Source organism: Ailuropoda melanoleuca, chromosome 2 (genome assembly GCF_002007445.2).
Source record: "Ailuropoda melanoleuca isolate Jingjing chromosome 2, ASM200744v2, whole genome shotgun sequence".
NCBI lineage: Eukaryota > Metazoa > Chordata > Mammalia > Carnivora > Ursidae > Ailuropoda > Ailuropoda melanoleuca.
The window spans coordinates 196,644,145-196,671,383 of record NC_048219.1 but is presented as its reverse complement, the minus strand read 5'-3'; the positions used below and the strand labels follow the sequence as shown (position 1 = coordinate 196,671,383).

The window sequence follows — 27,239 nt, the reverse complement described above, 5'->3', positions numbered from 1 at the left end:
TTAGGGTTCCCAGGATTCTTCCAGGAAGGCAGGGGCTCGCCAGCATCTGCTTCCTCCTGTCTGGGCAGCAGCCCAGAGGCTGTGCTGGCCCAGGGGGAGGCGCCTGAAGGCTCCTCTCACGGGACAGCAGACCCGTCCACAGAAGGGCCCTCTGGGAACTTAGGACCACGTGTGCCGGAGTTCCGGCTAGGTCTTCACCCAGGGAGCCAAGGGCCCGCCTGCCTCCTGGGAGAGCTATGCCAGGTCCTGGCCCTCCGCTGGCCTCGGGCTTCAGAGGCTCCATGAACCTCTGGGGAGCAGCAGCTTGGCAGAGCCAGCCATGCGCCCAGGCCCCTAACACTGGACAGGAAGGCCTCTGAGGTGAGTGAGGGCCTCTGGGGCTGCGGCTGAAGGTCAAGGGGGTTTGCCACACATCTTTTCCCGGACTCTTCTCTTCAGTGGGGCTGGACACCCATGGCTTTTTCCTGGGCCAACCGGGATCCGCGTGGCCTCTACTTGGAGGCAGGAGGACGCTGACTTTAGTGACCCACTTTCTAGGGACCCGCAGAGACACAATCTCAAACTGAATTTGTATGGCTGAAGCCTAATTGTACAGCGATAAACTGGGGTCACTACACAACCCCCCAACGCCACCTCTGCGGCCAGCTGAGACACATCACTGACCCCCAGAGAAGCACCCACTAGAGAAACCAGCATTGGAATATTTTATTAGTTCACTTAATTTGTGACAGTGGTTTCCTCAATGCCATCATGTAGTTCTTTGCACCTTAAAACCACGTGTTAAGAATGTCGCTCAATTAGGACATCACTCCCATGTGATACTAGTATCTCCGTCTGTCGTGCCATCCGAGCGGGACGCCGCCGCAGAGCATCGGTAAAGACAGAAGAATCCGTCTGTGAGTAACATCCTGATACCGGCAGAGCCAGGGACCAACTGGTTTCCCACCGCAGGAGCGACCCGGTGTCACATGAGTCCGGCCGCCCTGTGACCCCCACATCTGAGCTGGAACCCTGAGGAAACGACAAGGCAGCCGGGGCCTGGTGGCTCTGGGTGGCCGGCAGGCTGAGGGAGGGACAGGTCTCGTGAGGAGGTCAGGTGGGGAGGGGAAGTGGGGTGACACAGAGCAGGGAGCGGGGCCTGACCTCGGAGGCCCCTCTGCCGAGGAAGGGCTTGGGAAGGGCGGAGAGCAAGGTCGGAGAACACACGGGCAGATGGACCTCGGTGCCAACAGGCAGGGGAGGCCAAGATTGCAGCAAAAATCAGGTTTCCTATGGTCATGGTAGCAACTGACAATGGTTTATAAATATTTGGATTTTATCTTCCGGATAAAAACAGGCTCACCCCACTTCCCAGAGGGGAGCACTGACACAGCCGGAATGTTTCCACTTCAGCCTGTGCCACCGGGCAGTGGGGACAGTCCTACACAGGTGTTTGTGTACCGGGCCTAGAAGCACCTGTGGGGTCCGCCTGCCCGACAGACCAGCTCTCCACTGACCCGAGGATGGGGGAGGGGGCCCGGAGCACGTGCGCACGCACCCACCGCCCAGTCTCCGCATTGGACACTCTGGGACAAATTAGGAGAGCCATCGTGGCACGGCCCTCGGAAGGGCTTCCTATGAGGCACCCCGGGCGCTAGGCCTGGCCCTCCAGCCGGGCCACAGCCTGCTTCAGGTCCTGCACGACGAGGTCCACCTCGGCCCTGGTGGTGCTGCGGCCTACGCTGAGCCGGAGCGCGTTCCTGGCCACGTCGAAAGGAATGCCGCAGCTCAGCAGCACCGGAGACGGCCTGGGGAGGGGGCGGCGAGAGACTGCATCAGCTGTCAAAGGGGAAAGGCTGTGCTCCCGGGGCACAGGGCAGGGACTCTGCCCCTCCTGCTCTCCACCAGCACCCCAGGTTGTGGCTGCGCAGCCCATCTCCCCTCTCTACCAACATCTCTAGGCCCCCGTCCTCAGGGTCCGCTGTCTTGTGCTCGGACTGCTGCACGGAAGGTACTGCGGCCTTGCCCGGCACGGCCCCTCTGCCCCAGGGAGTGCTGTGTCTGGCAAGGCCGAGAGCCCCCTTCCAGGGCTTCCGACCCTCGAGGAGTGGGACAGGTCTCGGAGGTGATGGGGGGCGAGACGCGCCTGGCGCCGGGCTCTGCGCACCTCGGTGCCCCACCAGTGTTTGGGGGCTGTGAAACCACTGGGGGGGGCAGCTCTGGAGCCCTCCCACCCCCAGAAGGTGTGCAGTTCAAGGGCCTGCGGGCCATCCACATACCCAGGCCCCGGGGCTGGAACAGCACAGCAAAGGTCGCTGTCACATTACAGAGCTCCTAAAAGCCGTTAGCATGAACGCTCCCTGCTCCCAGTGCACAGGGCTAGGTGGGAGGGGTGACTTTCATCACCGTGGTTCCTGAGGGTCCATGCCAGAGACCCCCGCAGTGCAGGTAGAGAGGGGACAGGGCCCGCAGCTCTTGGTCCCCTGGGTGGGTGGCCTCACTGCCTATTCCAGGGGAACACCCCCAGAGGGGCACCCCCATTTCCCACAAGAGCTGTGAGCATGTGCCTCTATCCTCTTCCCCTCCCACCCTCGCAGGAGCCTCACTGGACACCCGCCCCCTCCCAGCTGTGCCGCCAGCCCCTCCTCATGCTCCTCCTCCTCTCGCCCTCATCTTGTGGCTGGTGAGACTACAGACTGCACCTGCCTCAGCTTCCCCATTTGGGAATGGGCCACTCAGATCCTTTCCGGAGGCCTGTGGGGAGCACTCTGTGAGTGGTGGCCCTCTTTCTGCAGTCCAGACTGGCCCCGCCTCACGGCCCCCGACAGCCACCCAGCTGTCACACGCCGACTCCTGGCCTCACCCACCCTCGGGCAGCCCTCCCTGGCACAGCTCTGTGCCCTGAGGAGACCCCGTCATCCCCACCCAGCCCTCAGCCCTCAGGAGCCCCCCTGGCCCGAGGTGCTCAGACTCCCGGGCAGCCCGCTGCTGACCACGGCTTGGCTCTTTCTGGGACCCCTGCTGCCCCACCCGACATTGCACCCCCCTCCGCAGGCTCCCCAGCTCATGGCGAGCATGAAACCGAAGCCCTGCTCTTCTTCCACCAGGGTTGGGCCATCATCTCGGATGCCTGGGCCCCACATGCTCCCCTCCGGCCTTGGCCATGGCCACTCGATGGGCCTGCTCTCCTGGTTCCCCTGGAACCAACCTGGCCTGTCACAGCCCTTCCGAAGCCCCTCACTTTCCAAGGACAGAGGGAGCTCCTGCAGCCTGCCCTGCCCCACCCCACCAATCCTCCCTTAGGCTGCAGCTTCCCCTCCTCCTCTCAGCCCTGCGACGTCTGGTCACCGTTTGTGTCCCTATTGGCTGCGAAGCTCCGGAACCCCCCAGTCCAGTGGCTTGCTCTGGCTGCCCACCGGTCGTGCCCTGGGTACCACAGCCCAGCGCGTGGGGCACTTACCGATCCACGTGGTCCGAGTGGCACGCAGCCCCCACGCTGGCCAGCAGCGTCCTGCACTGGGCCAGCACCGCACGGCCTGCAGAGACATGGCACGCGGCTGTGAGGCAGAGAGCGCAGGCGGGGCCCCACCTGTCCGCCCTCCTCTTCCCGCTGCAAGTTTGGAGGCTCCCTCGTGCCACCTTGGTGGGGGGTCCCAGGGCACAGGCCCCTCTCATCCCAGGTGACAGTGTAGCAGGGTCCAGACAAGACGGTCCCTCCCGGACACGATTCTGCCCCTAAAACTGTCCTCGAACACATTATTTGCGGTCAGCTGCCAAGGGATACCCCCAGAACTCTCATCAGCGGCCTTACTTCATACTTTGTTGTCCCACTAATGACATTTACACTGACATCTGTGTTTTCTAAAGGTGGGGACACTTGGGAGCTGTCTTGATTAAGCGCAAGCACAGAGATTAAAGGAGCAGATCCACTGACTTATTAACAGAGTCTGTCTCATTTAAGTGGACACAGGCCTCNCAGATCCACTGACTTATTAACAGAGTCTGTCTCATTTAAGTGGACACAGGCCTCACTGAATACAACACGTGTATCCCCACAAAAACGGGGAAGAGGACCGAGGAGCTCTCCCCCGAGCAGCAAGGAGAGCCGGAGCAGCAGCCAACAGCGAGACTGCATCCCAGCGTGGGGTCCCGTCCCCGGGCACAGTGACGGCTGCCCAGGGCCTGTACGTAGTGCAGACACGCAGTGTGGCCTGTGCCACCCTGGGAGACAGAGGGGACCCCCTCCTTCCTGAGAAGCCCCAAATTGCTCTGCGGACGTGCCTCCCTCATGCTGGGGCACAGAATCTCCTCTTGGTCAATGCCCTGGATGCGCCCCAGGGCCCTGGGTGAGCCACATTTTATCTTCTGGATTCTGGTAATCCTGACGGTTTCCAGCCGGGAAAACGCAGGGCAGTTATCGCAGGAAAAATGAGTCCCACGCGTGCGCACTTCATTCTGACTCTGAGCCAAATTTTAAAGTTGACTGCCTCTCCTTTCCCTTATCCTCATAAAATATTTTGTCAAACCTGCTGACGGAAATGGATGAGCTAGCCCGAAATTTGGTCAAGCTCATCTTCCCTCTCAGCTTGAGGCAGGCACGACCGAGCCCCCTGCTCTAGGGCGAGGAGCAGAGGCGGGGAGAACAGGACGTGGCCACACCCACCCTAGCCTCGTCCCTAGGGGCCGCTCTGCTCCGTCTGGCGCCCCCCGCCCCACATGGAGGCCAGGAGAGCTCCTCACCTTGGAGCTGGGGTCCCCGGATGGAAAAGTTGCATGTGTTGGGGAGTCGTTCGGTCCCTGGAAACTGGCTGTTCAGATGGATTCTCTGCTTATCAAATTCAGCCTGAAAAGTCAACGAAGTATTCAAAGATAGTTTCAAAGCACACAGCCGCCCCCCCCACCCCCCGACCCCCCCACNAGCCTGAAAAGTCAACGAACCCCCCCACCCCCGCCAACTGTTTGACCTCGAGCCTTTTCTGGAAAACAAAATCTCAATCTCGACACAAAATAATTAGTTCATCGATAAGCATCTACCTATAATAGTTACGGGACTGACTTTCCGGAATGCAAAGTTAACCAGGAGAAAAAATTCTGAATACGTGTGGCTCTCCTCCGAACAACCACCAAACACACTAGCTCCGAAGCATTCCTACCACGACTTTATGAAGATCAGCCCCTTGGTCTAGAGCCCAACTTGGGGGGTCTCCTGACTCAGGCTTCCGTCCTCTAGCCTCTGCCCTGACTCCCTGGACCGAGTTCCAAACAACCCCCATCCTTGTCCTGCCTGTTGCCTGGGGCGGCTCCCACCCCGACCCTCAGCTCCTCGGAGGAAGGCTGAGGCCCCCACGGACTCCAGCCCCCACCCCCCCACCCTCCGTGGACCCCAGGCTCACCGCCAGCCGCTCCTCCAGGTAGTCACGAACATCTCGCATGTGGGCCTCGTAAGCCTCACAGTTCCTGGTCACCAGCTCCGCGGCCTGGAGGCAGGGACGGCAATGCAAGAAAGCACATTCAATTGTCATAAAAGAAGGAGACTAAACAGTCTTCAAGAGCAGAGGTGACATTTCCTGATAGAGAAATGACATTTCCTCCAGCTGCTCTTTTCCTGATGTTTCAGGAACAGACAACATTTACTGAGTGCGAAGTGAGACAGGGGCCATGATAAGAGCTTGATAAGAGTTATCTTCACTTGTTCAACAGGAATTTATCAGGCGCTTCCTGATACCTCCAGGCAACAGAGATACTGCCAGAAAGAGCCAAGAGCACTCCCAATTCTTGAGGCACAACCATTCCCGAGACCAAGCACCGAAGGGAAGAGGGAACAGCATCATACCAACTGGGGAGAGCACTCTGACCGGCGCGTGGGGCACGAGGTGTGAAGGTGACAGCGCACGGGGCTAGAGTGTTCATGGCCATAGCAGAGGAGGGGCAAGCACGCTCCTGGGATGGGGTGACGGAGGGGGACTGGGCCCCGGTGCCCCATGACAGGTGGGGTCAGGACACAAGTGCAACAGCCCAAATGCACGTAGGTTTTGAGAAAGAGGTGAGATGCCCTGACTTGCATGTGTAACAATCATTCTGGATCTGGATGGTGGGCAGGGGATGGAAGGGACCAGGGCAGGCATCTAGACTACAGATGGGGATGACCTGCTCCAGAGTCCGCGGCCACAGAGACACACAAGATGCAGACCTTGATACACTGTGGAGATAGGACAGATAGGACTGACTGGCTGCCACCAGTGCAGGGAACAAGGACCTGGCGGGACCAAGGAACCACCTAGACTTCAGAAGTGAGGTCCCGGATGGCGGGAGGCACCATGGGAAGAGAGGGGAACCAGGGAGGAGAGACACACACGTGGGGCCAGAGGGAATGTCAAGTAAGCAGGTGGGGACCTGGGTCTTGGGTCGGGACCTGCCCGAGAGGCCAAGTTCAAAGCCCTGAGCACAGGCTGCTGCTGGTGGAGCTGCAGGACAGGATGAGTGCCACGAGGGAGCCGCTGTGCAGAGGAGGCTGGGATGGTGCTGGGAGGCCCACCAGCAGGTGAGGAGGCAAAGGCCTGGCCAGGGCAGAGGGGAAACGAGCCGGAGCGAGGCGTGCCAGCAGCGGAGCACAGGGCCGGGCCTCCTCTGCAAGTTCCGGGGGAGCAGAGGAAGGAGAGAGACTGGGTGTTGGGAAGGGAGGGAGGGGAGGAGGTTGCAGGGCTGTGGAGGCTGAAACACTCTGAGAGGAAGAGGAGGACAGGCAGGGGGGATGACTACAGGAGGCGCACAGGGAAAGGGGCGGTGGGAAGCTGGGAAGACACCTGGACTTAGCCGGGGACGTAGCTCTGGGGAAGTGGGGCCTCGTGAAGCTGGGTGTGTGAAAGGCCAGACTGCATGCACTGAGGGCAGTGGGGGGTCAGGGAGCGTCAGAGAACCCCAGGCGAGGTGCAGCTGCAGGCTGGAGCTGAGGGGCCAGCGAGCCAGGGGGCTGCCATCACAAGCAATCGCTTTGAGAAGCTGTGTCTTGTAGGTGGGACAGCCAGGGCTTGGGGGGTGGAGATGGCCCCAGGGAACAAGCCACCCATGGGCCTGACTGTGGGTCTCCGCTGTAAAGATGGCTCTGTATTTCTTAAGTTAGCAGAGGCTTGAAAAGAGCTTTTCCGTGTCAGGGCTAAACAAATGCAATCAATCACTCTACAGATCTCAAAAAGTACACCTCTGGGGTGAGGGATACGTGTGAGGCTTTTTCTGACCTCAGTGCATATTTCGGGCTCATGAACATGATCTCCCCAAGGCCCCGGATACCTGGTAAAGCTACTGGGGGAATGGACTGTAAGATGATAGAAAGTACACAGGTCTCTGCCCCGGTTCCAGCACTGAGCTCCCGAAAGCCCGGTAATTTCCTAAGTGACAGGAACACCAGGAGCCGCTCTTGTTCTAATACTTGGACTTTGGTTCCTGACACTGAGTTCCTAAATCCCTTGGAATTTCCGGGGAGATAGGAGTGTCTTTTGTTCTAATGCGGTGACTCTGGGTGGGCTCCTGGACGGAGCTGGCCACTGAAAGTAGAAGCTTGGAATTTACATCCCCCACCCCCACTCTCGGAGAGGAGAGAGGGGCTAAAAATGGACTTAGTGTTAGATCAAATCCCCACAAAAGTCCCAATAGCATGGGTCTGGAGCGCTTCCAGGTTGCCGAACACCACGCGGGTGCTGGGAGGGTGGCGCCCCTCCCCCATGCCCCCCCTCCCCGTCCAGATGTTTGTCTGTTTCCTCTAGTATACCCTTTCACAGTAAACCAGTCATCTAGTGAGCCGAGTATTTCTGAAAGTTCTGTGCGTTGTTCTGGCAAACTAACTGAACCCCAGGAGGGGGTCACGGGGCCCTCCGATGGACAGCTGGCCAGTCAGAAACATAGGTGACCCTGGGACTTACACCTGGTGTCTGAAGGAGTGCTGGCTGCGGCAGTCCTGTGGGCCTGCGCCCTGACCTGTGGGGTCTGACGCAGCCTCCAGGTAGCCAGTGTCAGAATCGAGTTCAATGGCAGGACACCCAGCTGGTGTCACAGACCTGCTCTGGGTGGAAACCTCCCCCCTACATGCATGTCCGGTGTCGGGAGGGCTGTGCGTGGGGCAGGCACGGGGGAGTAAAGGAGACTCTGCTGGAGGAAGACTCAGGTCTTCCCACGCGCGAGACAAAGCACCCGCTCCATCTGCCCGAGCTCACCGAGGCTTACCTTCCCGAGGCCGGCAATCATCGGCGTGTTCTCTGTCCTGGGAGAGACAAAGGATTCAATCATGCCAAGTAATTAACCAACGTCCCAGGACGGACTCCCGTCTATGAAAGTCATGGGTTCAACTGAAAACATCACACCCACGTCTTTCCTGAACACGGGCCATGTGCTTGCCCCCATGGCACTGCTGCCCCCAAACCCTCCGTGCCAGGCTTCCTGGTCCACTCATGTCCACACGGCCTGCCCTGGGCAACATACGCTGGGTGTCCACAGGGACAATTCTGTCTGCACCCTTTTCCTACGCAGGAGAAACCCCTACTCCCGCTGCAGAGCCCGGGGCCCCCCAGGTGGGGGTCCAAAGACCTCAGCTCCGCACTGTTCCCTTCAGCTGACAGCTCAGCGGCAGCCTCTCGACTGACACGTGAGATGAGCCGTTGGTCACTAGAGACCGTGTGTGCAGCAGAGGGGCAGGGGGACCCTGAATTTTCTGAATTTTGTTTTGGCTGAAGTTTTCTTAAACCTTGGGAGCTGGCTGCTGCTTGCCGACCAGCAGATAACAAGATAAGCGAACAGGAAGCACAGGGCATTACAGGTAATGCGATCCTGCTGATCTCCCTTTGACACATTCATTGGTCACTTCAGTCCCCGGAGACGGGCTCTGACACCTGGGGGTGGGCTGGGAAGAGCAAGGGCCTGAGCTTGACCTACATGCGGACTCCTCGACCACTCTGGGGTCCTAAAGCCATCCCCTCTTGGGGCCTCTCCCCCTCATCTGTGGGACAGCACGGCTGGACCAGGAGCATCTCTCAAGGTGTACTACCTGCGAGTGCCTGGAGGGGCTGCCCAGGTGCAAGAGCCGGGACCCTGTGTAGGACCTGGAGCCTGTCCCGCCCCCTCAGCCCCCAGCATTCGGTCAGCCTCCTCTGCCCCCATCTGGACTCACGCAAACCCTGCTTCCCACCCCCAGTCCCCATACTGAGCTACCCTGTTAGGGCTTCCCGGACGCCTATGATCTACCTCTTCTTCTTGTTTTAACTTTGTTTTAAAGGTAATGTAGATTCGTATATGGTGATAAGAAATAATACAGACATTCTGTGTACTGTTACTCAGCTTCTTCCCAGTAACACTATGGTACAAGATCACAACCAGGATATGGGTAACATACAGAACATTTCCAGCACCACGAAGGTCCCTCCTGCTGGCCTTTTACAACCACACCCGCGTCCCTTCCGCCCCACCCCTTCCCTAGCCCCAGGCAACTGCTAATCTGTTCTCCGTCTCTAGTTCTGTCATTTCAAGAAAGTTCTATAATCGGAATCATAGTTATAAATGGGGGGGACTGGCTTGTTTCATTCATCATAATTCTCCGGACACTGCTTCCAGGCTGTTGTAACAACAGTCAATCCCATCATACCGTCCTGTCCGCACACAGATGTGCCACGGCTCGTGAAGCCGGCCTCGCATTAAAGGACATCTGGGCTCCCTGCAGTTTGCGGCCATTGCAAATAAAGCTGCTAGACACGCTTGCGTACAGGCTTCTGTGTGAACCTAAGTCTGCATTTCTCTGGGATAAACATCCAGGAGTGAAATTCCTAGGTTGTATGGTGGATGCATATTTAGTTTTAAAAGAAAGTCCCAAGGGGTGCCTGGGTGGCTCAGTCGGTTAAGCGTCTGCCTTGGCTCAGGTCATGATCTCAGGGTCCTGGGATCGAGCCTATATCAGGCTCCCTGCTCAACAGGAAGTCTGCTTCTCTCTTTTCCTCTGCCCCTCCCCCCCTGCTTGTACAGGGGCACTCTCTCTGTCAAATGAATAAATAAAATCTTTAAAAAAAAAAAAAAAAGGAAGGAAAGAAGGGAGGGAGGGAGTTAGAAAAACACCAAGCTGTCCCATTTCCATCTCTAGCTTTTGTTTTAGCTGTTCTGGTAGGTGCGATGTCTCATTGTGGTTTTAATTTCCATTTCCATCATAGCTATAGATAGGCAGTATCTTTTCATGTGCTTATTTGGTGAAATGTCTGTGTGTATCTTTCTCCCATGTTTGACAGAATTGTTTGGGGGTTTTGGCTGTTGAATTTTGAGAGTTTTCTTTATGTATTCTAGAGACTAGTCCTTCGAGGGTATATTCTCCAAGTGTACAGCTTGTCTTTTCATCCTCTTAAGTTCTTTTGCTGGGTGAAAGGTTTAAATTTTGATGAAGTTCAATTATCATTTTTCCCTTTTATGGATGCTTTTGGTATCAAGTCTAAGATCTCTTTGCTGAGGCCTGAGCCTGAAGATGTTGTCCTATTTTTCCCCTAGAAGTTCCCTGAGTTAATATTTTATAAGGTGTGAGAATTAGGTAGAGGTTTGTCTTCTGGGTAAGGATGTCTAATTGCTAAAGACAGTCTTTCCTCCACCAAATTACTTTTTTATCTTCATCAAAAATCATTTGGGCATATTTCTGGTTGTCCTATTCTGTTCCATTGGTCTACTTGCTGGGCTTTGATAGAAACTGGGCTAAACTGATTTATCAGTTTGGAAAGAATTGCCCTTTACTATATGGAGTCTTTTGATCCATGAACATGTATGTCTCCCCACGTATTTGGATCTTTGCTTTCTTTTAGCCACGTCAGTAGTTGTCAGCGTGTACAAGTCCTATATCTGAGTATTTCTGAGTGATTATAAATAGTACTGTGTTTTTAATTTTGTTGTTCTTACGTTCATTACCAATATACAGAAATACAATCAATTTTTGTATGCTTATCTTGTAACCTGTGATCTTGCTGAATTCACTCATCAGCCCTAGGAGTTTTCCTATCCGTTCCCTGGGATTTTCTACAGACACCATCATGTGATCTACGAATAGGGGCAGTTTTACCTCTTCCTTTCCAATCGGTATTCCTTTTCTCGCCTTCTGAACTGACTAGAACTTCCAGCACTGCTGAAAAAGAAGTGAGACTGGACATTCCCAAACTGTTCTGGTCATAGGGGTGAAGCATTCAGGCCTTCGCTGCTGAGTGTGATGTTGGCTCTGGATTTTGTTGTAAATGTTCTTTTCAAGCTGAAGAAGTTCTCTGTAGTCATATTGTGAGAGTTTTTAATGAATGTTGAATTTTATTAAATGCTTTTTCTGCATTAAATTATGTTATTTTTCCTCTTTTTAAGTAAGCTTCATGCCCAGTGTGGAGCCCAGCATGGGGCCTGAACTCAGGATCCCGAGATCAAAGAGTCGGACGCTCAACTGACTGAGCCACCCAGGCGCCCCAATTTTTCTTCTTTAATATGCAGATTACTTTGATTGACTCTGGAATACTGAAACAGCTGTGCCTCCTTAGAACAAACTCCACCGCGGTGTATATATTATTTTTATATATTGCTTAATTCCATTTGCTAATATTTTGTTAAAGACGTCTGCATCTAAATTCATGAGAGATATCTGGTCCAAAGTTTTATTTTTGTACCATCTTTGTCTGGTTTTGGTATAAATTCATAAAATGAACTGGAGAAATGTTCCCTCCTCCTATTTTTCTGGAAGAGACTGCATAGAAATGGTGTTAACTCTTTAAATGTTTGGTAGAATTTTCCTGTGAAACTACCTGGGCCTGGAGATTTCTTTTTGGGGAGTTTTAAAATTACAAAATTAATTTCCTTCTCGTAATGGTTATAAAGCTATTTAAATGATCAAGTCTCCTATGAGGTGAGCTGTGGTCATTTGGTTTTTGATGAAGTATTCCACTTCAACTGAATTGTCAAATTTGATATTGGCAATTTGTTTCTTCTTTCCTTTTTTGGTCAGTCTTACTACAAGCTTGTCAGGTTTTTTTTTTTATTTATTAAGTTTTTCTTTTAATTCCAGTATACTTAACATACAGTGTTATATTAGTTTCAGGTATACAATATAGTGAGAGATTTGTCAGTTTTATTAATATTTTTAGAAGGCTATTTCTTTGTTTCAATTATTTATTTATTTTATTTTATTTTTTTTAAAGATTTTTTATTTATTTATAAGACAGAGATAGAGACAGCCAGCGAGAGAGGGAACACAAGCAGGGGGAGTGGGAGAGGAAGAAGCAGGCTCATAGCAGAGGAGCCTGACGTGGGGCTCGATCCCATAACGCCGGGATCACGCCCTGAGCCGAAGGCAGACGCTCAACCGCTCTGCCACCCAGGCGCCCCATGTTTCAATTATTTATTAAAAATTAATTTCGTTTTCAGGGAGCCTGGGTGGCTCATTTGGTTCAGTGTCTGACTTTTGATTTTGCCCCAGGTCATGATCTCAGGGTCCTGGGATCAAGCCTTGCAACGGGCTCTGCACTAAGCGGAGATTTTCTCTCTCCCTCTCCCTCTGCCCCTCCCCTGCTCTTGCTCTCTCTCACTAAAAACAAATAAATAAAATCTTTTAAAAATTATTTTTGTTTCCAATTTCACTAATTTCTGTTCTTATCTTTAGTATTTCCTTATGTTTGCTTTGGGGTTATTTTGCTCTACTTTTTCTAAGTTCTTCAGGTGAAAGCCTATTGACGTCAGAGTCACCATCTTTTTTTTAAATTAAGATTTATTTAGTTATTTATTGAGGAAGCGCTCATGAGTGGGGAAGGGGCAAAGGGAGAGGGAGAGAGAGAATCTCAAGCAGACTCCCCACTGAGCTTAGAGCCCAACATGGGGCTTGATTTCATGACCCTGAGATCATGACCTGGGCTGAAATCAAGAGTCAGATGCTTAACTGACTGAGCCACCCAGGTGCCCCAAGAGTCGCCATCTTTTTTAACATATACATTCAGTGCTATAAATTTCCCTCTCAGCTGTGCTTTAGCTGTCTCACAAATTTTGATAAGGTGTATTTTCATTTTCATTCATTTTAATGTATTTAATTCTTTTGAGCCTTCCTGTTTGACCCACGGTTTATGTAGAAGTGTGCTGCTTGTTTCTAAGTGTTTTGAGCTTTTCCTTTTACCTTCTAGTTACTGATTTCCACTTTGATTCCACTGTGATGAGAAAACACTCTGTATGATTTCAGTTCTTCAAATGTACTGAGGTTTGTTTAATGACACAGGACATGGTCTACCTTAGTGTATATTCTGTGGCACTTGTAAAGAATACGTATCTTGCTGTTGTTGGGTGAAATGCTCTAAACACTTCAATTAGGTCCTGTTGGTTGCTGGCTGTTACTGAGTCCTTCCATACCCTGGCTGATTTTTATCTAGTTGTTGTGCCCATTGTTGAGGGAAGGGTACTGAAGTCTCCATCTGTAATTGCGGATTTCTCTGTTTCTCTTTTCAGTTCAATATGGTTTTGCCTCACATACTCTGCAGCTCTGTTGTGTACTCCATCACCATTTAGGATTGCTAGGACTTCTTGGTGGACTGACTCTTATCATTATATAATGTCCCCTTTGCGTCTCTGGTAAATTTCTCTGCTCTGCAGTCTCCTTTACCTAATATATAGCCATTCCTGCTTTCCTTTGATTAATGTTTATATGATACCTATTTTTCCATTCTTAATTTTCAACCTCCTTCTATCAATATACTTGAGATGAGTTTCTTATAGGTACCACATACAGTTGACCCTTGAACAACACAGGTTTGAACTACATGGGTCCACTTTCATGCAGATTTTTTCACACCACTATAAATGTATTTTCTCCTCCTTATAATTGTCTTAACATTTTCTTTTTACTAGCATGCTTTATTGTGAGAATATAGTGTATAGTACATATAACATACAGAATATGTGTTAACTGATTGCTTATGTTACCAGTAAGGCTTCCAGTCAACAGTGGACTACTAGCAGTTAAGTTTTATGGAGTTAAAATTACATGCACATTTTCAACTGTGCAGGGGATCGGCACCACTAATCCCTACGTTGTTCAAGGGTCAACTGCAGTTGGGTCAATTTTTTTTTTTTTTAAGATTTATTTAGAGAGAACAAGAGCGTGCACACACGAGCACAACTGAAGGGGGGGGCAGAGGGAGAGAATCTTAAGCAGACTCCCACTGAGCATGGAGCCTGACACAGGGCTCAATCTCACGACCCATGAGACCACGACTTGAGCTGAAACCAAGGGTCAGACACTTAACTGAATGAGCCATGTAAGCACCCCAGTTGGGTCAATTTAAAAAAAAAAATTCACTCTACCAATCTCTGTCTTTTAATTGCTATATTTAGGCCATTTGCATTTAATGTAATTAATGTTAGGGCTTAGGTCTAATCCCATTAAAAAACTTTTTTCTCCTGTTTGTTTTTCTTTTCTGTTTTCTTCTTCCTACCTCTCTGTGGGTTACTAGAACATTTTTCAGAAGTTCAAGTGAACAGAAACCTTATCTCTTTTTACATACTTTTAGTCTCCTCCATTTATAATTACCTTAAATTTTTCTTTCACATATATTTGGAGCCACACCAGTGTTATAATTTTTGCTTAAGCCATCAAACATAATTTAGGAAACTGAAGAGAAAAGCTTGTTTTATTTACCCATACTTTGCTTACCCTGCTCTCTTTCTTCCGATGTTCCTTTCAAAAAACAAAGTTCCTTTTTTTTACTGTTTCCTTTCTGTTTAAAGAACTTCTTTTAGTCATTTTTAGCATAGGTCTTTTGGTGACAAATTCTGTTAGTTTTCCTTTATTTGAGAATGTCTTCATTTTCCTTTATTCCTGAAGGATATTTCTGCTTAACAATGCTTTCAACACTTGCTAATACTTCATCACTTCTTTCTGGCCTCCATGGTTTCTGATGAGAAATACACTACCATTTGAATTATTTTAACCCCATAGGAAAGGTGTCATTTTTTCCCCTCTGGCAGCTTCCAAGATTTTTTCTTTGCCTTTCATTTTCAGAAGTTAACTATGGGCCTTGGCATGGATTTTCTTTTGGTTTATCTTGCTTGGGGTTTGTTCAGCTTCTTGAATCTGTAGGTTTATGTCTCTTGCCAAATTTGGGAAGGTTTCGCCCATTATTTTTTCAAGTTCTTTTTCATCCTACTCTTTTTCCTTGCTTCCTAGGAAGTCAATGAAATGATTGTTAGATCTTCTTCTGTAGTCCCACAAGGTCCTGAGGGGTGGTTCAATTTTTTTCCCATCTAGATTCTCCCTTTTGTTTAGATTGGGTAATTCTATTGTTCTCTTTCAGTTCACGGGTTCTTTCCTCTGTTGCCCTTTTCTGCTCGTGAACTCATCCACTGAGCTTGGTTGGGCTTTGGTTGCTCTAGTTTTTAGTTCTAAAATTTCCACTTAGTTCTTCTTTATATCTTCTTTGTCCTTGTTGACACTTTGATTTGTTTCAAGTGTGTTCATAATTGCTTGCTGAAGCATTTTTCTTGTGTCTGCCTTAAAATCTTTGTCAGATGATTCTGACATCTTTGTCATCTCAGTGTCAGGACTGGAATCTATTCTCTTTTTTTAAATTCAATTTAAGATCTTTTTTGTTCTTGATATGATGCATGGTTTTCAATTGAAACCTGGACATTTTCATATTATGTTATGAGAGTCTGGATGTTACTTAACCCTTCTGTTTTAGCTGGCTTCTTCTGACACTGCTGTGGCAGGGGAAGGAGTATGCCAGCTCACTGCTGCCAGGTGGAGGTAGGAATCTAGGTTCCCTTCTCAGCCTATGTCAACACACAAGGGGAGGACACACCGTGTCAGGAAGGCTGTGGGTGGAAGCCCTTGTGGTCTCCACTAACACCACGGTGAGGGTACCTCATAACTGGCTGCCAGGGGTGAAAGTCCTGGCTCCCTACTAGGACCTCTCTGACACACCTGGTGTGGGTATGGGAACATCTTGTCACAGGCTGTGCAGGTGGAAGTCTGGGCTCCCTATTCTGCCTTCACTGGCATGGGTGGGGATGGCAGCAGTTTACCATGTGGTGATTGGTCAGAGTAAAGTGGGTATTGTCTGAAAGTTCTCTGTCTTGCTAGGCTGTCCTGTTCCTGGTTCACTGTCTAGAGAGAGTTGGCTGTGGATGGACGTTTTTTTCTGCCGTCATTAGTGTTTCTGAGTTACAGGCTACTTCAGCTCTAAGTCAGGGATAAAGGAGGCGAAAGAAAACCCAGGGAACACACTACCATGTTGTTCCTGTTTCTCCTTCTTGTTAGAATTTCTGATAAAAGATGTGGCCCTAGTACCACTTCATTCCCTGGTTACAGTATCAGCTTATATCACAGGGACACAGGAGCTACCAGAAAGGAAGCCAGGTGCTTCTGTGCAACTCTGCTCATCCCACCATCATGAAAACAGCAGCACATCTCAGTCGGGAGGGCTCCAGCTTTGAATCATCCCCATAGAGACTAAAGATGTGTGAATCTACAGAATCCATCAGTGGAGCAAATTCTGACTCAGTAGTGACATAGAATATGCTATTACAGTTCTTCCAAGACAAAGAAAAGTTACTGCCCTACAGATCAACAGGATGGCCAGCAGGTCAGAGACTTCGTTAACTTTCTATCTTACCCTGGCCTGAAATTCCGTTCTTGTCCACCTCCAAACAGCATAGGGTACAGAGGGGTAAGTTCACCGAGCCCTCGGACATAAAGTGCTCCAATCCTGGGACCATAGAACTGAAAGGAAAAGTCAGTCATTTATTCAACAAGAACATTCTGAGTTCCTACTCTGTGTGCATGCTGAGTGCTTAGAGGCACACAGAGAAATACTCTACTGTATGAGCCCCACAGCTGTGCCACCCATCACCGCTCTGGACATGTCAGAGTCACAAAAGCCTTGGGGGTGCAGGGCAGAGCCTGGACTCTCGTTCTTAGCTTGGCAGCAGCAAAGCTTAACTGCTAACACAGAACAGAATTTGTAAAAGGAGAGGGGCTGGAACTAGAGATTGCCAAGGGCTTTTCCTGGGTATGACTCCATGTTTTCAAACTGACATTCTCCAAAAATCATTAAGTGCCACAGTGTCAGGTCAGCACACATACTCCTTTGGAAACTAGCTGAGCACCATGCTTCAACATAGAGGACTACAAATATTTCAGGTTCTAGTTAGCTGCCAGAAAGATGAGCAAAGTCTCAGAAGGGTCTTCACTATTTAAGATGAGAGCTGCTAAAAACTGACCTTTGCATTCAGGAGCTGCACTTTAAATCAAGTTGGAGAAAGCATCTTGAATCTCACATCTTCCGTCCTTGGGGTGGGGGCCTATTAGTGGGCTGATGAGGGGTCTACAGGTGCTCTCTGCCCACTGCAGAGAACATTCAATATCTGGCTAAAGCCACCTGCCTTGTCTCCATGCCCTCCCACAGCCCTGCCTGGGCACCCCTGTCCTGTCCCAGGTTGGGGTAACTGCTACTTTCTCCTTCTTCAGCTCGTGAGGGTGGGGACTGCAAGTCACGCCACTGTGCCCTGCGTGTGCACTGGTCAACAAATGGATGATCAGTGGTGCTGTGGGCTCTGCTCTAAGGTGAGCCTCAAGGTCATGGAGGGAAGGAAGCCTCCGTGGATGTACCTTGTGCCCCACGATGGTCAGGAAGTCCACGCCCAGGTCCTCCACATCCACGCGCCGTTTCCCCAGGGCCTGTGCTGCATCTGTGTGCAGCAGAATGACCGGCAGCCTGGAAGCTGCCCGCTTCTGGTTCAGGGCTTTAATTCGCTGACTGATATCAGAGATGGGCTGAAGTAGGGAAAAATAAACAGTTGAGTATGTTGCTTTGATTTCATGAAAACTGAATGAAAGAAATAAGGAGTCATTAATGAGGACAGGAGAAGGAAGAGGGAGGAGGGGGAGGAAGGAGGGAGGAGGGGGAGGAAGGAGGGTGGAAATAAGAGGGAAGATGAAGGGAAGAAGAAGGAAGAAGGAGAAAGGAAGGAAGAAGGAAGATGATGAAGATGAAGACGACAGAGACAATGAAGATGATGAAGAATAAGAAAAGGAAGAGGCTCCAGGTGGGATGCATGAGAATATCAAGTAGATTCTGGGTCCCCTTCATTCCTCACTAGATTTTCTTAAAGGATAAATAACTCACCATGATGACACCAGTCTCGTTATTGGCCAGCATGATAGTCACCAGGCACGTGGCCGGGCGGACAGCTGCCAGGATATCCTCAACCTCCACCTGCCCATTCACCTTGGATACTGGCACAAAGGTGACCGCTGAGGGGAAAAACACACGTACCAAGGTTAATCTTATAAAACAACCTCTTTCGAAAGTTCATTAAGATACAGCTTAACAAAAGTATTTTCCACATTAAAAAAGCAATTTATTATAGAAGTTCAGAAAACTATAAGGAATATAAGCCACCCATCATCACAGCACATGGATATAGCCAACGTGAATGCTCCTTTAACACGGCTTCAGTTGCTGAGTCTGTTCTGTGGAACACTCTCCATTCTGCTGCTGAAGGGCCCACAAGGAGGTAATACACTCTTGCTTCATGAGGGCATCTATTTAAAAAACATTTTATTTTAATTCCAGCATAATTAACATATGGTGTTATATTAGTTTTGGGTCTACAATATAGTGATACAACACTTCTATCCATTACTCACTGCTCATCATGGTAAATGTACTCTTAACGCCCATCACCTATTTCCCCCATCCCCCCCACCCACCTGTGATACATATCTCACATCTTCTTCCATCTATCAGTGGGCACTTGGGTTGCTTCCATGTCTTTACTATTGTAAACAATGCTGCAATTAACATAGGAGTGCATATATCTTCTCAAATTAGTGTTTCGTATTCTTTGGGTAAATACAGTGGTGTGATTACTGGATCATACGGTAATTCTACTTTTAATTTTTTGAGGACCCTCCATACTGTTTTCCAAAGTGGCTGCACTAGTTTGCTTTCCCACCAACAATGCACAAGGGTTCCTTTTTCTCCACATCCTTGCCAACACTTGTTGTTTCTTGTGTTTTTGATTTTAGCTATTCTGATAGGTGTGAGGTGATATATCATTGTAGTTTTGATTTGAATTTCCCTGATGAGTGACGTTGAGCATCTTTTCATGTGTCTGTTGGCCAACTGTATGTCTTCTTTGGAGAAATGTCTGTTCACTTTTTAATTGGATTATTTGATTTTATGGTATTGAGTTGTAGTTCTTTTTATATTTTGGATATTAACCCTTTATCAGATGTCATTTGCAAATATTTTCTCCCATTCAGTAGGTTGTCTTTTTGTATTGTTGATTGTTTCCTTCACTGTGCAAAAGCTTTTTATTTTGATGTAGTCCCAACAGCTTATTTTTGCTTTTGTTTCTCTTGCCTAAGGAGACCTACCTTGAAAGAAGTTGCTACGCTGATGTCAAAGAAATTATGGACTGCTCTCTCTTCTAGAATTTTTGTAGTTTTGGGTCTCACAGTTAGATCTTTAATCCATTTTGAGTTTATTTTTGCACATGGTATAAGAAAGCGGTCCGGTGTCATTCTTCTGCATGTTGCTGTCCGGTTTTCCCAACATCATTTGTTGAAGAGACTGTCCTTTTCTCCATTGCATATTCTTTCTTGCTTTGTCAAAGATTAATTGACCATATACTTGTGGGTTTACTTCTGGGTTTTCTGTTCTGTTCCATTGATCTATGTGTGTATTTTTGTGCCACACTGTTTTGATTACTTCAGCTTTGTAGTATATCTTGAAATCTGGGATTGTGATACCTCCAGTTTTGTTCTTCTTTTTCAAGATTCTTTTGGTTATTTGGGGTCTTTTGTGGTTCCATACAAATTTTAGGATTATTTGTTCTAGTTCTGTGAAAAATGCTGTTGGTATTTTGATAGAGATTGCATTAAATCTGTAGATTGGTTTGGGTAGTACGGACACTTTAACAGTATTTGTTTTCCCAATTCATGAGCATGGGATGTCTTTCTATTTGTGTCATCTTCGATTTCTTTCATCAACTTTATAGTTTTCAGAGTACAGGTCTTTCACCTCTTTGGTCAGGTTTATTCCTAGGTATCTTACTGGTTTTGGTGCAACTGTAAATGAAACTGTTTTCTTAATTTCTCTTCCTGCTTCATTATTAGTGTATACAAATGCTATGGGTTTCTGTATATTGATTTTGTATTCTGTGACTTTACTGAATTCGTTTATCAGTCTTAGCAGTTTTTTTGGTGGAGCTGTTAGTGTTTTCTATACAGAGTATCATGTTGACTGCAAATAGTGAAGTTTTACTTCTTCCTTACCAATTTGGATGACTTTTATTTCTTTTTGTCTGGTTGCTGTGGCTAGGACTTTCAGTACTCGTTATTTTTTGCATACCTATTACCGGTTTTTAATTTGTGGTTACCATTAGGTTTAAATATAACATGCATAATAGCAGTTTGTATTGAGCTGATGGTTGCACCTGTTCTAAAATCACTAAATTCTTCCTCCTCTGCCCCACAGATTTTAGGTATGTGGTGTCATACTTTACACCCTTTCATTTTGTGAATCCCTTGACTGATTTTTATAGATATACTTAATTTTACTGCTTTTGTGCTTCCTACTTTTCTTATTCCTATTTATGGTCTTTTCTTTCTACAAAAAGAGTCTCCTTTAACATTTCTTGTAGGACCGGTTTGATGGTAGTGAATTCTTTTAACTTTTGTTCGTTTATCTCTCTTTTTATTCCGAATGATAGGCTTGCTGGATAGAGTATTCTTGGCTGCAGGTTTTTTTTCTTTCAGGACTTTGTTATGTATCACACCACTGCATTCTGGCCTGCATATTTCTGCTGAAAAATCAGCTCATACCATGATGGGGTTTCCCTGGTAATTGTTTTCTCTTGCTGCTTTTACAATTCCCTTTTTACCACTACTTTTTGCCATTTTATTTTTTAAAACGATTTTATTTATTTGACAGAATGTGGAGCAAGAGAGAGAGGACGAGTGGCAGGGGTGGGGCAGAGGCAGAGGCAGAAGCAGGCTCCCCACTGAGCAGGGAGCCCACTTGCAGGGCTTGATCCCAGGACCCTGAGACCATGACCTGACCCAAAGGCAGACACTCAACCAGCTGAGCCACTCAGGCATCCAAACTTTTTGCCCTTTTAATTACTATGTATCTTGGTTTAGACCTCCTTGCGTTGATTTGGTGGGAGCTGTCAGTGTCTCCTGGATCTGGATTTCTGTTTCCTTTCCCAGATTCAGAAAGTTTTCAGCTATTATTTCTTTAAATACATTTTCTGCCCCCTTTTCTCTCTGTTGTTCTTCTGGGATCCCTATGATGCCAATGTTATTACTCTTGATGGTGTCGCTGAGTTCCCTTAATCTATTTCCATTTTTTATTACTCATTTTTCTCTCTTATGTTGTTTGATTGCTTTCCATTACTCTGTCCTCCAGGTCGCTAGTTCCATTCTTTTGCTTCCCCTAGTCTGCTATTTATTTCCTCTAGTGCATTTTTAATTTAAGTTATTGAGTTTTTCATCTCTTCTTGGTTCTTCTTAATGTTTTCTATCTCTTTGTTGAGGGTTTCACTGAGGTCCTCCACTTTCTTCTCAAGTCCAGTGAATACTAAATGACCATTATTTTAAATTCTCTATCAGGTGTATTATTTATCCCCATTTCATTTAGCTCTCTTGCTGTGATTTTGTCCTTTTCTTTCATTTGGGACATACTCTTCTGTCTTCTGATTTTGTCTAATTCTGTCTCTTTCCACGTGTTAGGAAAGTCAGCTCTATCTCCTGCTCTTAGAAGTAGTGGCCTTATGAAGGAGAGGTCCTGTAGTGCCCTGCTGTGTGGTGTTCCCCATTCACTAGAACCTACAGCTTCAGAGGTGTCTCCTATGTGCACCCTACTATTGTGGCATTTGCCTTCAGTCCAGTTGTCTGCAATGGCTGTCTTTGCCTGTTGTAGGCAGGGTTTGGTCACTGTGTTGTTGTTGGGTGGGTCTGCAGGAAAACGTGGGGGTGGGACATGCAGTGCCAGCAAGGTCCACACCAGTCCCCTGCAGGAAGAGACCTGCAGCTGCCTGGGAAAACTACCCGGGCCAGGATGGAGGGTGTGGGTCCACTCGTGGGGCACACTGTTAGCAAGCCATGTGGAGAGTGTTGCACTACACTGGTTCCCACAGGTGTCCATGTATCTGGCCGGGAGGTGGAGGAGGGAAATGGCACCCACCAGCTCCTTTGTTCTTGGAGAAGTTTGCCAAAAGACACCCTGCCCCTCCAGCACACACTCTGAGATTAGTAAATAAATCTCTTTCCCATACACCCAAGGAGTTTATCAAGCTGCTGTCACTATGCTGTATCTCCATGGGGCTGTTAGTTGTACTGTCTCTGTCAGGGTGGGGCCTCAGTTTCCTCTTGGTCTCCCAGCTCTTCCAGAGCCAAGCCTGTTGATTTTTGAAGTTCTAGGTGTTAAGCCCCACTGACTGTAAGAACTCACGAAGTCAGGCCCCTCTGGTTTTCAAAGCCCATGTTATGGGGATCCACCTTCCCAGTGCAGGTGCTTCATACCTGGGGTTCCTGGATGGGGTCTGCTCCTCTCCCTTCTCTGAGGCCATGGTGTCCCTCCCACCCTGTACAGTCCCACAGGTCCATCTGGCTTCCAACCACATCGCTGCCCTTCCCACCCTCTTTGACGTGGCGTCTTCTCTATGTTTAGCTGTGGAGAATTTGTTCTGCCAGTCTTCAGGTCATTTCTGGGGTTATTTACACTGATGTGGACGTTATCTAGGTATATCCACAGGACGAGGTGAGCCTAGCATCCTCCTACTCCACCATCTTCATGAGAGCATCTTAACGTACCAAGTACTTAACCTTCAGTCACTCGACACAGAGCAAATGTTCATTAATCACTTACTAGGTTCTAGGCACTTCTCCAAGCTCTTATAATCTCCTTACCGCAGGTGATTAATAAGTAAAGGTGACTGAATCAAGATTTTGGTTCAAAATGGTATAAGACAGGGGCGCCTGGGTGGCTCAGTCGTTAAGTGTCTGCCTTCGGCTCAGGGCGTGATCCCGGCGTTATGGGATCGAGCCCCACATCAGGCTCCTCCTCTATGAGGCGGCTTCTTCCTCTCCCACTCCCCCTGCTTGTGTTCCCTCTCTCGCTGGCTGTCTTTCTCTCTGTCAAATAAACAAATAAAATCTTAAAAAAAAAAAAAACACACCCAAAATGGTGTAAGACAAATGCATCCACTCTCCCCTCAAGGTCCAAAATGAGAGAACAGATATTTTCTAAATTAGGGGTATCACCTGTGGACGAGGAATTCCCAGATTATAGAAAGATGATGGCATCAGATTAATAAGAATAGGAAATAAACACTCAGAACAGTAATGGGCAAAAACCATGAAAGGATCTAGTGGTCATCCAAGTGCAGAGTGCACAGCGTGGAGCGTGAAGAGGGCAGCCTGCTGAAGCAGGCAGGGCTGGGTGTGACGACCTCGCTCCCCCACTACATACCCTGCAGGTGGGTGGCCAAAGCACTGGCTATGACTGAGAAAGAGCACCACATGCCCAAGAGAGGACTGGCAGGCCTGGGCGGGCTCCAGGGACAGGGTAGGGGCCAGAAAGAGAAGGGCAGAGCTCATGTATCCACTACGAGACTCCAAGGAAAGCAAAAGAAAGGCTGCTCTAGCCAGGATTACTCGACTTGGCGCACCTATGTGGCTCAGTCGGTGACGCGTCTGTCTTTGGGTCAGGTCATGATACCGGGGTCCTGGGACGGAGCCCTGCGTCGGGCTCCCTGCTCAGCGGGGAGCCTGCTTCTCCCTCTCCCTCTGCCCCTCCCCCTGCTCACGCGCACTCTCTCTCTCAAATAAATAAATAAAATACTTTTTTAAAAAAAGGAATACTCTTCTTTTTATTAAGCTCATGAAAGGGTGCTCAACATCACCAGCCGTCAGGGAAATGCAAGTCAAAACCACGAGATACCACTGCGCGCCCCCTGCACAGCTATGATAAAAGATACAGACAATCGCAAATGACGTTGAGGATACAGAGAAATAGGAACCCTCGTGCCCTGCTGGCCGAAACACAAAAGGGTGCAGCTACTGCAGAATACAAAGGTCACCTCCAAAGGTTAAACACAGAGTCACTATGTGACCCAGCTATTCCTCTCCTAGGTGTACAAGCCCAAGAGAAATGAAAACATGCGTCCACACAAGAACTGGCACACAAAGGTTCATAACGGCATTATTCATAATGCCAAATGGTCATCAAATGTTCCTCAACAGATGAATGGATAAATAATGTATTATTTATATAAATTGGAATTCACATAAAACGGAATATTATAAATCCACAAAAAGAAATTAGGTATTGGTACATCATGAATGAACCTTGAAAACATGCTAACTGAAAGAAATCAGTCAAAAAGACCACATATTCTATGATTCCATTCATACAAAGGTCCTATGAAATAGGGCAATCTTTAGAGACAGCACATGGATTAGTGGTTGTCTGGGGGTGAGGCAAATGGAGAATTACAGTGGATGGGTACAGGGTTTTGGGGGGTGACGAGATGTTCTATAACTGATTATGGTGATGGCTGCACAACTTGGTGAATAAACGAAGAACCACTGAACAGGAGGGGGAGAAGCAGACTCCCCGCTGAGTGGGGAGCCTGATGTGGGGCTCAATCCCGGGACCCTGGGATCATGACTTGAGCCGAAGGCAGACGCTTATCCGACTGAGCCACCCAGGTGCCCCAAAATCTGTGTAATTTAACAGGAGGTCAAATGCAACAGCAACTAAGAATAATGTGTTGCCCTTCCCTGTAAGTACAGAAAAGTAAGAAAGAGAAAAAAAAAAAGGTACCAGAGATTAAAAGGAAAAAGAGCTGAAATAAAGTCAGACCTCATCTCTTTTTTTTAGTGAAAGTAGTGCATCTAGGTAAGACCAGAAAGAGAAAAACTCTTGTAGTCAAACAGGAAAATCCATAGGAAGCTTCCTTCCTAGTCAAGTGGAACGCTATGGTACAGTCCTTTATCTTTATGATAAAAATACTTTCCCTTGGGGCNCACTCGACACAGAGCAAATGTTCATTAATCACTTACTAGGTTCTAGGCACTTCTCCAAGCTCTTATAATCTCCTTACCGCAGGTGATTAATAAGTAAAGGTGACTGAATCAAGATTTTGGTTCAAAATGGTATAAGACAGGGGCGCCTGGGTGGCTCAGTCGTTAAGTGTCTGCCTTCGGCTCAGGGCGTGATCCCGGCGTTATGGGATCCAGCCCCATATCAGGATCCTCCTCTATGAGGCGGCTTCTTCCTCTCCCACTCCCCCTGCTTGTGTTCCCTCTCTCGCTGGCTGTCTTTCTCTCTGTCAAATAAACAAATAAAATCTTAAAAAAAAAAAAAACACACCCAAAATGGTGTAAGACAAATGCATCCACTCTCCCCTCAAGGTCCAAAATGAGAGAACAGATATTTTCTAAATTAGGGGTATCACCTGTGGACGAGGAATTCCCAGATTATAGAAAGATGATGGCATCAGATTAATAAGAATAGGAAATAAACACTCAGAACAGTAATGGGCAAAAACCATGAAAGGATCTAGTGGTCATCCAAGTGCAGAGTGCACAGCGTGGAGGGTGAAGAGGGCAGCCTGCTGAAGCAGGCAGGGCTGGGTGTGACGACCTCGCTCCCCCACTACATACCCTGCAGGTGGGTGGCCAAAGCACTGGCTATGACTGAGAAAGAGCACCACATGCCCAAGAGAGGACTGGCAGGCCTGGGCGGGCTCCAGGGACAGGGTAGGGGCCAGAAAGAGAAGGGCAGAGCTCATGTATCCACTACGAGACTCCAAGGAAAGCAAAAGAAAGGCTGCTCTAGCCAGGATTACTCGACTTGGCGCACCTATGTGGCTCAGTCGGTGACGCGTCTGTCTTTGGGTCAGGTCATGATACCGGGGTCCTGGGACGGAGCCCTGCGTCGGGCTCCCTGCTCAGCGGGGAGCCTGCTTCTCCCTCTCCCTCTGCCCCTCCCCCTGCTCACGCGCACTCTCTCTCTCAAATAAATAAATAAAATACTTTTTTAAAAAAAGGAATACTCTTCTTTTTATTAAGCTCATGAAAGGGTGCTCAACATCACCAGCCGTCAGGGAAATGCAAGTCAAAACCACGAGATACCACTGCGCGCCCCCTGCACAGCTATGATAAAAGATACAGACAATCGCAAATGACGTTGAGGATACAGAGAAATAGGAACCCTCGTGCCCTGCTGGCCGAAACACAAAAGGGTGCAGCTACTGCAGAATACAAAGGTCACCTCCAAAGGTTAAACACAGAGTCACTATGTGACCCAGCTATTCCTCTCCTAGGTGTACAAGCCCAAGAGAAATGAAAACATGCGTCCACACAAGAACTGGCACACAAAGGTTCATAACGGCATTATTCATAATGCCAAATGGTCATCAAATGTTCCTCAACAGATGAATGGATAAATAATGTATTATTTATATAAATTGGAATTCACATAAAACGGAATATTATAAATCCACAAAAAGAAATTAGGTATTGGTACATCATGAATGAACCTTGAAAACATGCTAACTGAAAGAAATCAGTCAAAAAGACCACATATTCTATGATTCCATTCATACAAAGGTCCTATGAAATAGGGCAATCTTTAGAGACAGCACATGGATTAGTGGTTGTCTGGGGGTGAGGCAAATGGAGAATTACAGTGGATGGGTACAGGGTTTTGGGGGGTGACGAGATGTTCTATAACTGATTATGGTGATGGCTGCACAACTTGGTGAATAAACGAAGAACCACTGAACAGGAGGGGGAGAAGCAGACTCCCCGCTGAGTGGGGAGCCTGATGTGGGGCTCAATCCCGGGACCCTGGGATCATGACTTGAGCCGAAGGCAGACGCTTATCCGACTGAGCCACCCAGGTGCCCCAAAATCTGTGTAATTTAACAGGAGGTCAAATGCAACAGCAACTAAGAATAATGTGTTGCCCTTCCCTGTAAGTACAGAAAAGTAAGAAAGAGAAAAAAAAAAAGGTACCAGAGATTAAAAGGAAAAAGAGCTGAAATAAAGTCAGACCTCATCTCTTTTTTTTAGTGAAAGTAGTGCATCTAGGTAAGACCAGAAAGAGAAAAACTCTTGTAGTCAAACAGGAAAATCCATAGGAAGCTTCCTTCCTAGTCAAGTGGAACGCTATGGTACAGTCCTTTATCTTTATGATAAAAATACTTTCCCTTGGGGC

At 48.3% G+C, this 27,239-nt stretch overlaps 1 protein-coding gene across 1 annotated transcript in view; it reads right to left on the bottom strand.

Moving 5' to 3' along the window:
• Window positions 1-687: 687 nt before the first annotated feature.
• SCLY (selenocysteine lyase) overlaps window positions 688-27,239 on the bottom strand; it is a 27,349-nt gene continuing 797 nt past the window's right edge. The window contains exons 2-11 of the mRNA XM_034642694.1: window positions 25,120-25,145; window positions 18,420-18,547; window positions 18,129-18,256; window positions 17,612-17,776; window positions 16,617-16,723; window positions 8,197-8,233; window positions 5,373-5,456; window positions 4,720-4,822; window positions 3,440-3,515; window positions 688-1,787 (exon numbers count right to left, since the gene is read on the bottom strand). Of these exons, the coding sequence (XP_034498585.1) occupies window positions 1,634-1,787; window positions 3,440-3,515; window positions 4,720-4,822; window positions 5,373-5,456; window positions 8,197-8,233; window positions 16,617-16,723; window positions 17,612-17,776; window positions 18,129-18,256; window positions 18,420-18,547; window positions 25,120-25,145 (1,008 nt within the window). The 3' untranslated portion in view covers window positions 688-1,633. The remainder of the gene's footprint in view (window positions 1,788-3,439; window positions 3,516-4,719; window positions 4,823-5,372; window positions 5,457-8,196; window positions 8,234-16,616; window positions 16,724-17,611; window positions 17,777-18,128; window positions 18,257-18,419; window positions 18,548-25,119; window positions 25,146-27,239) is intronic.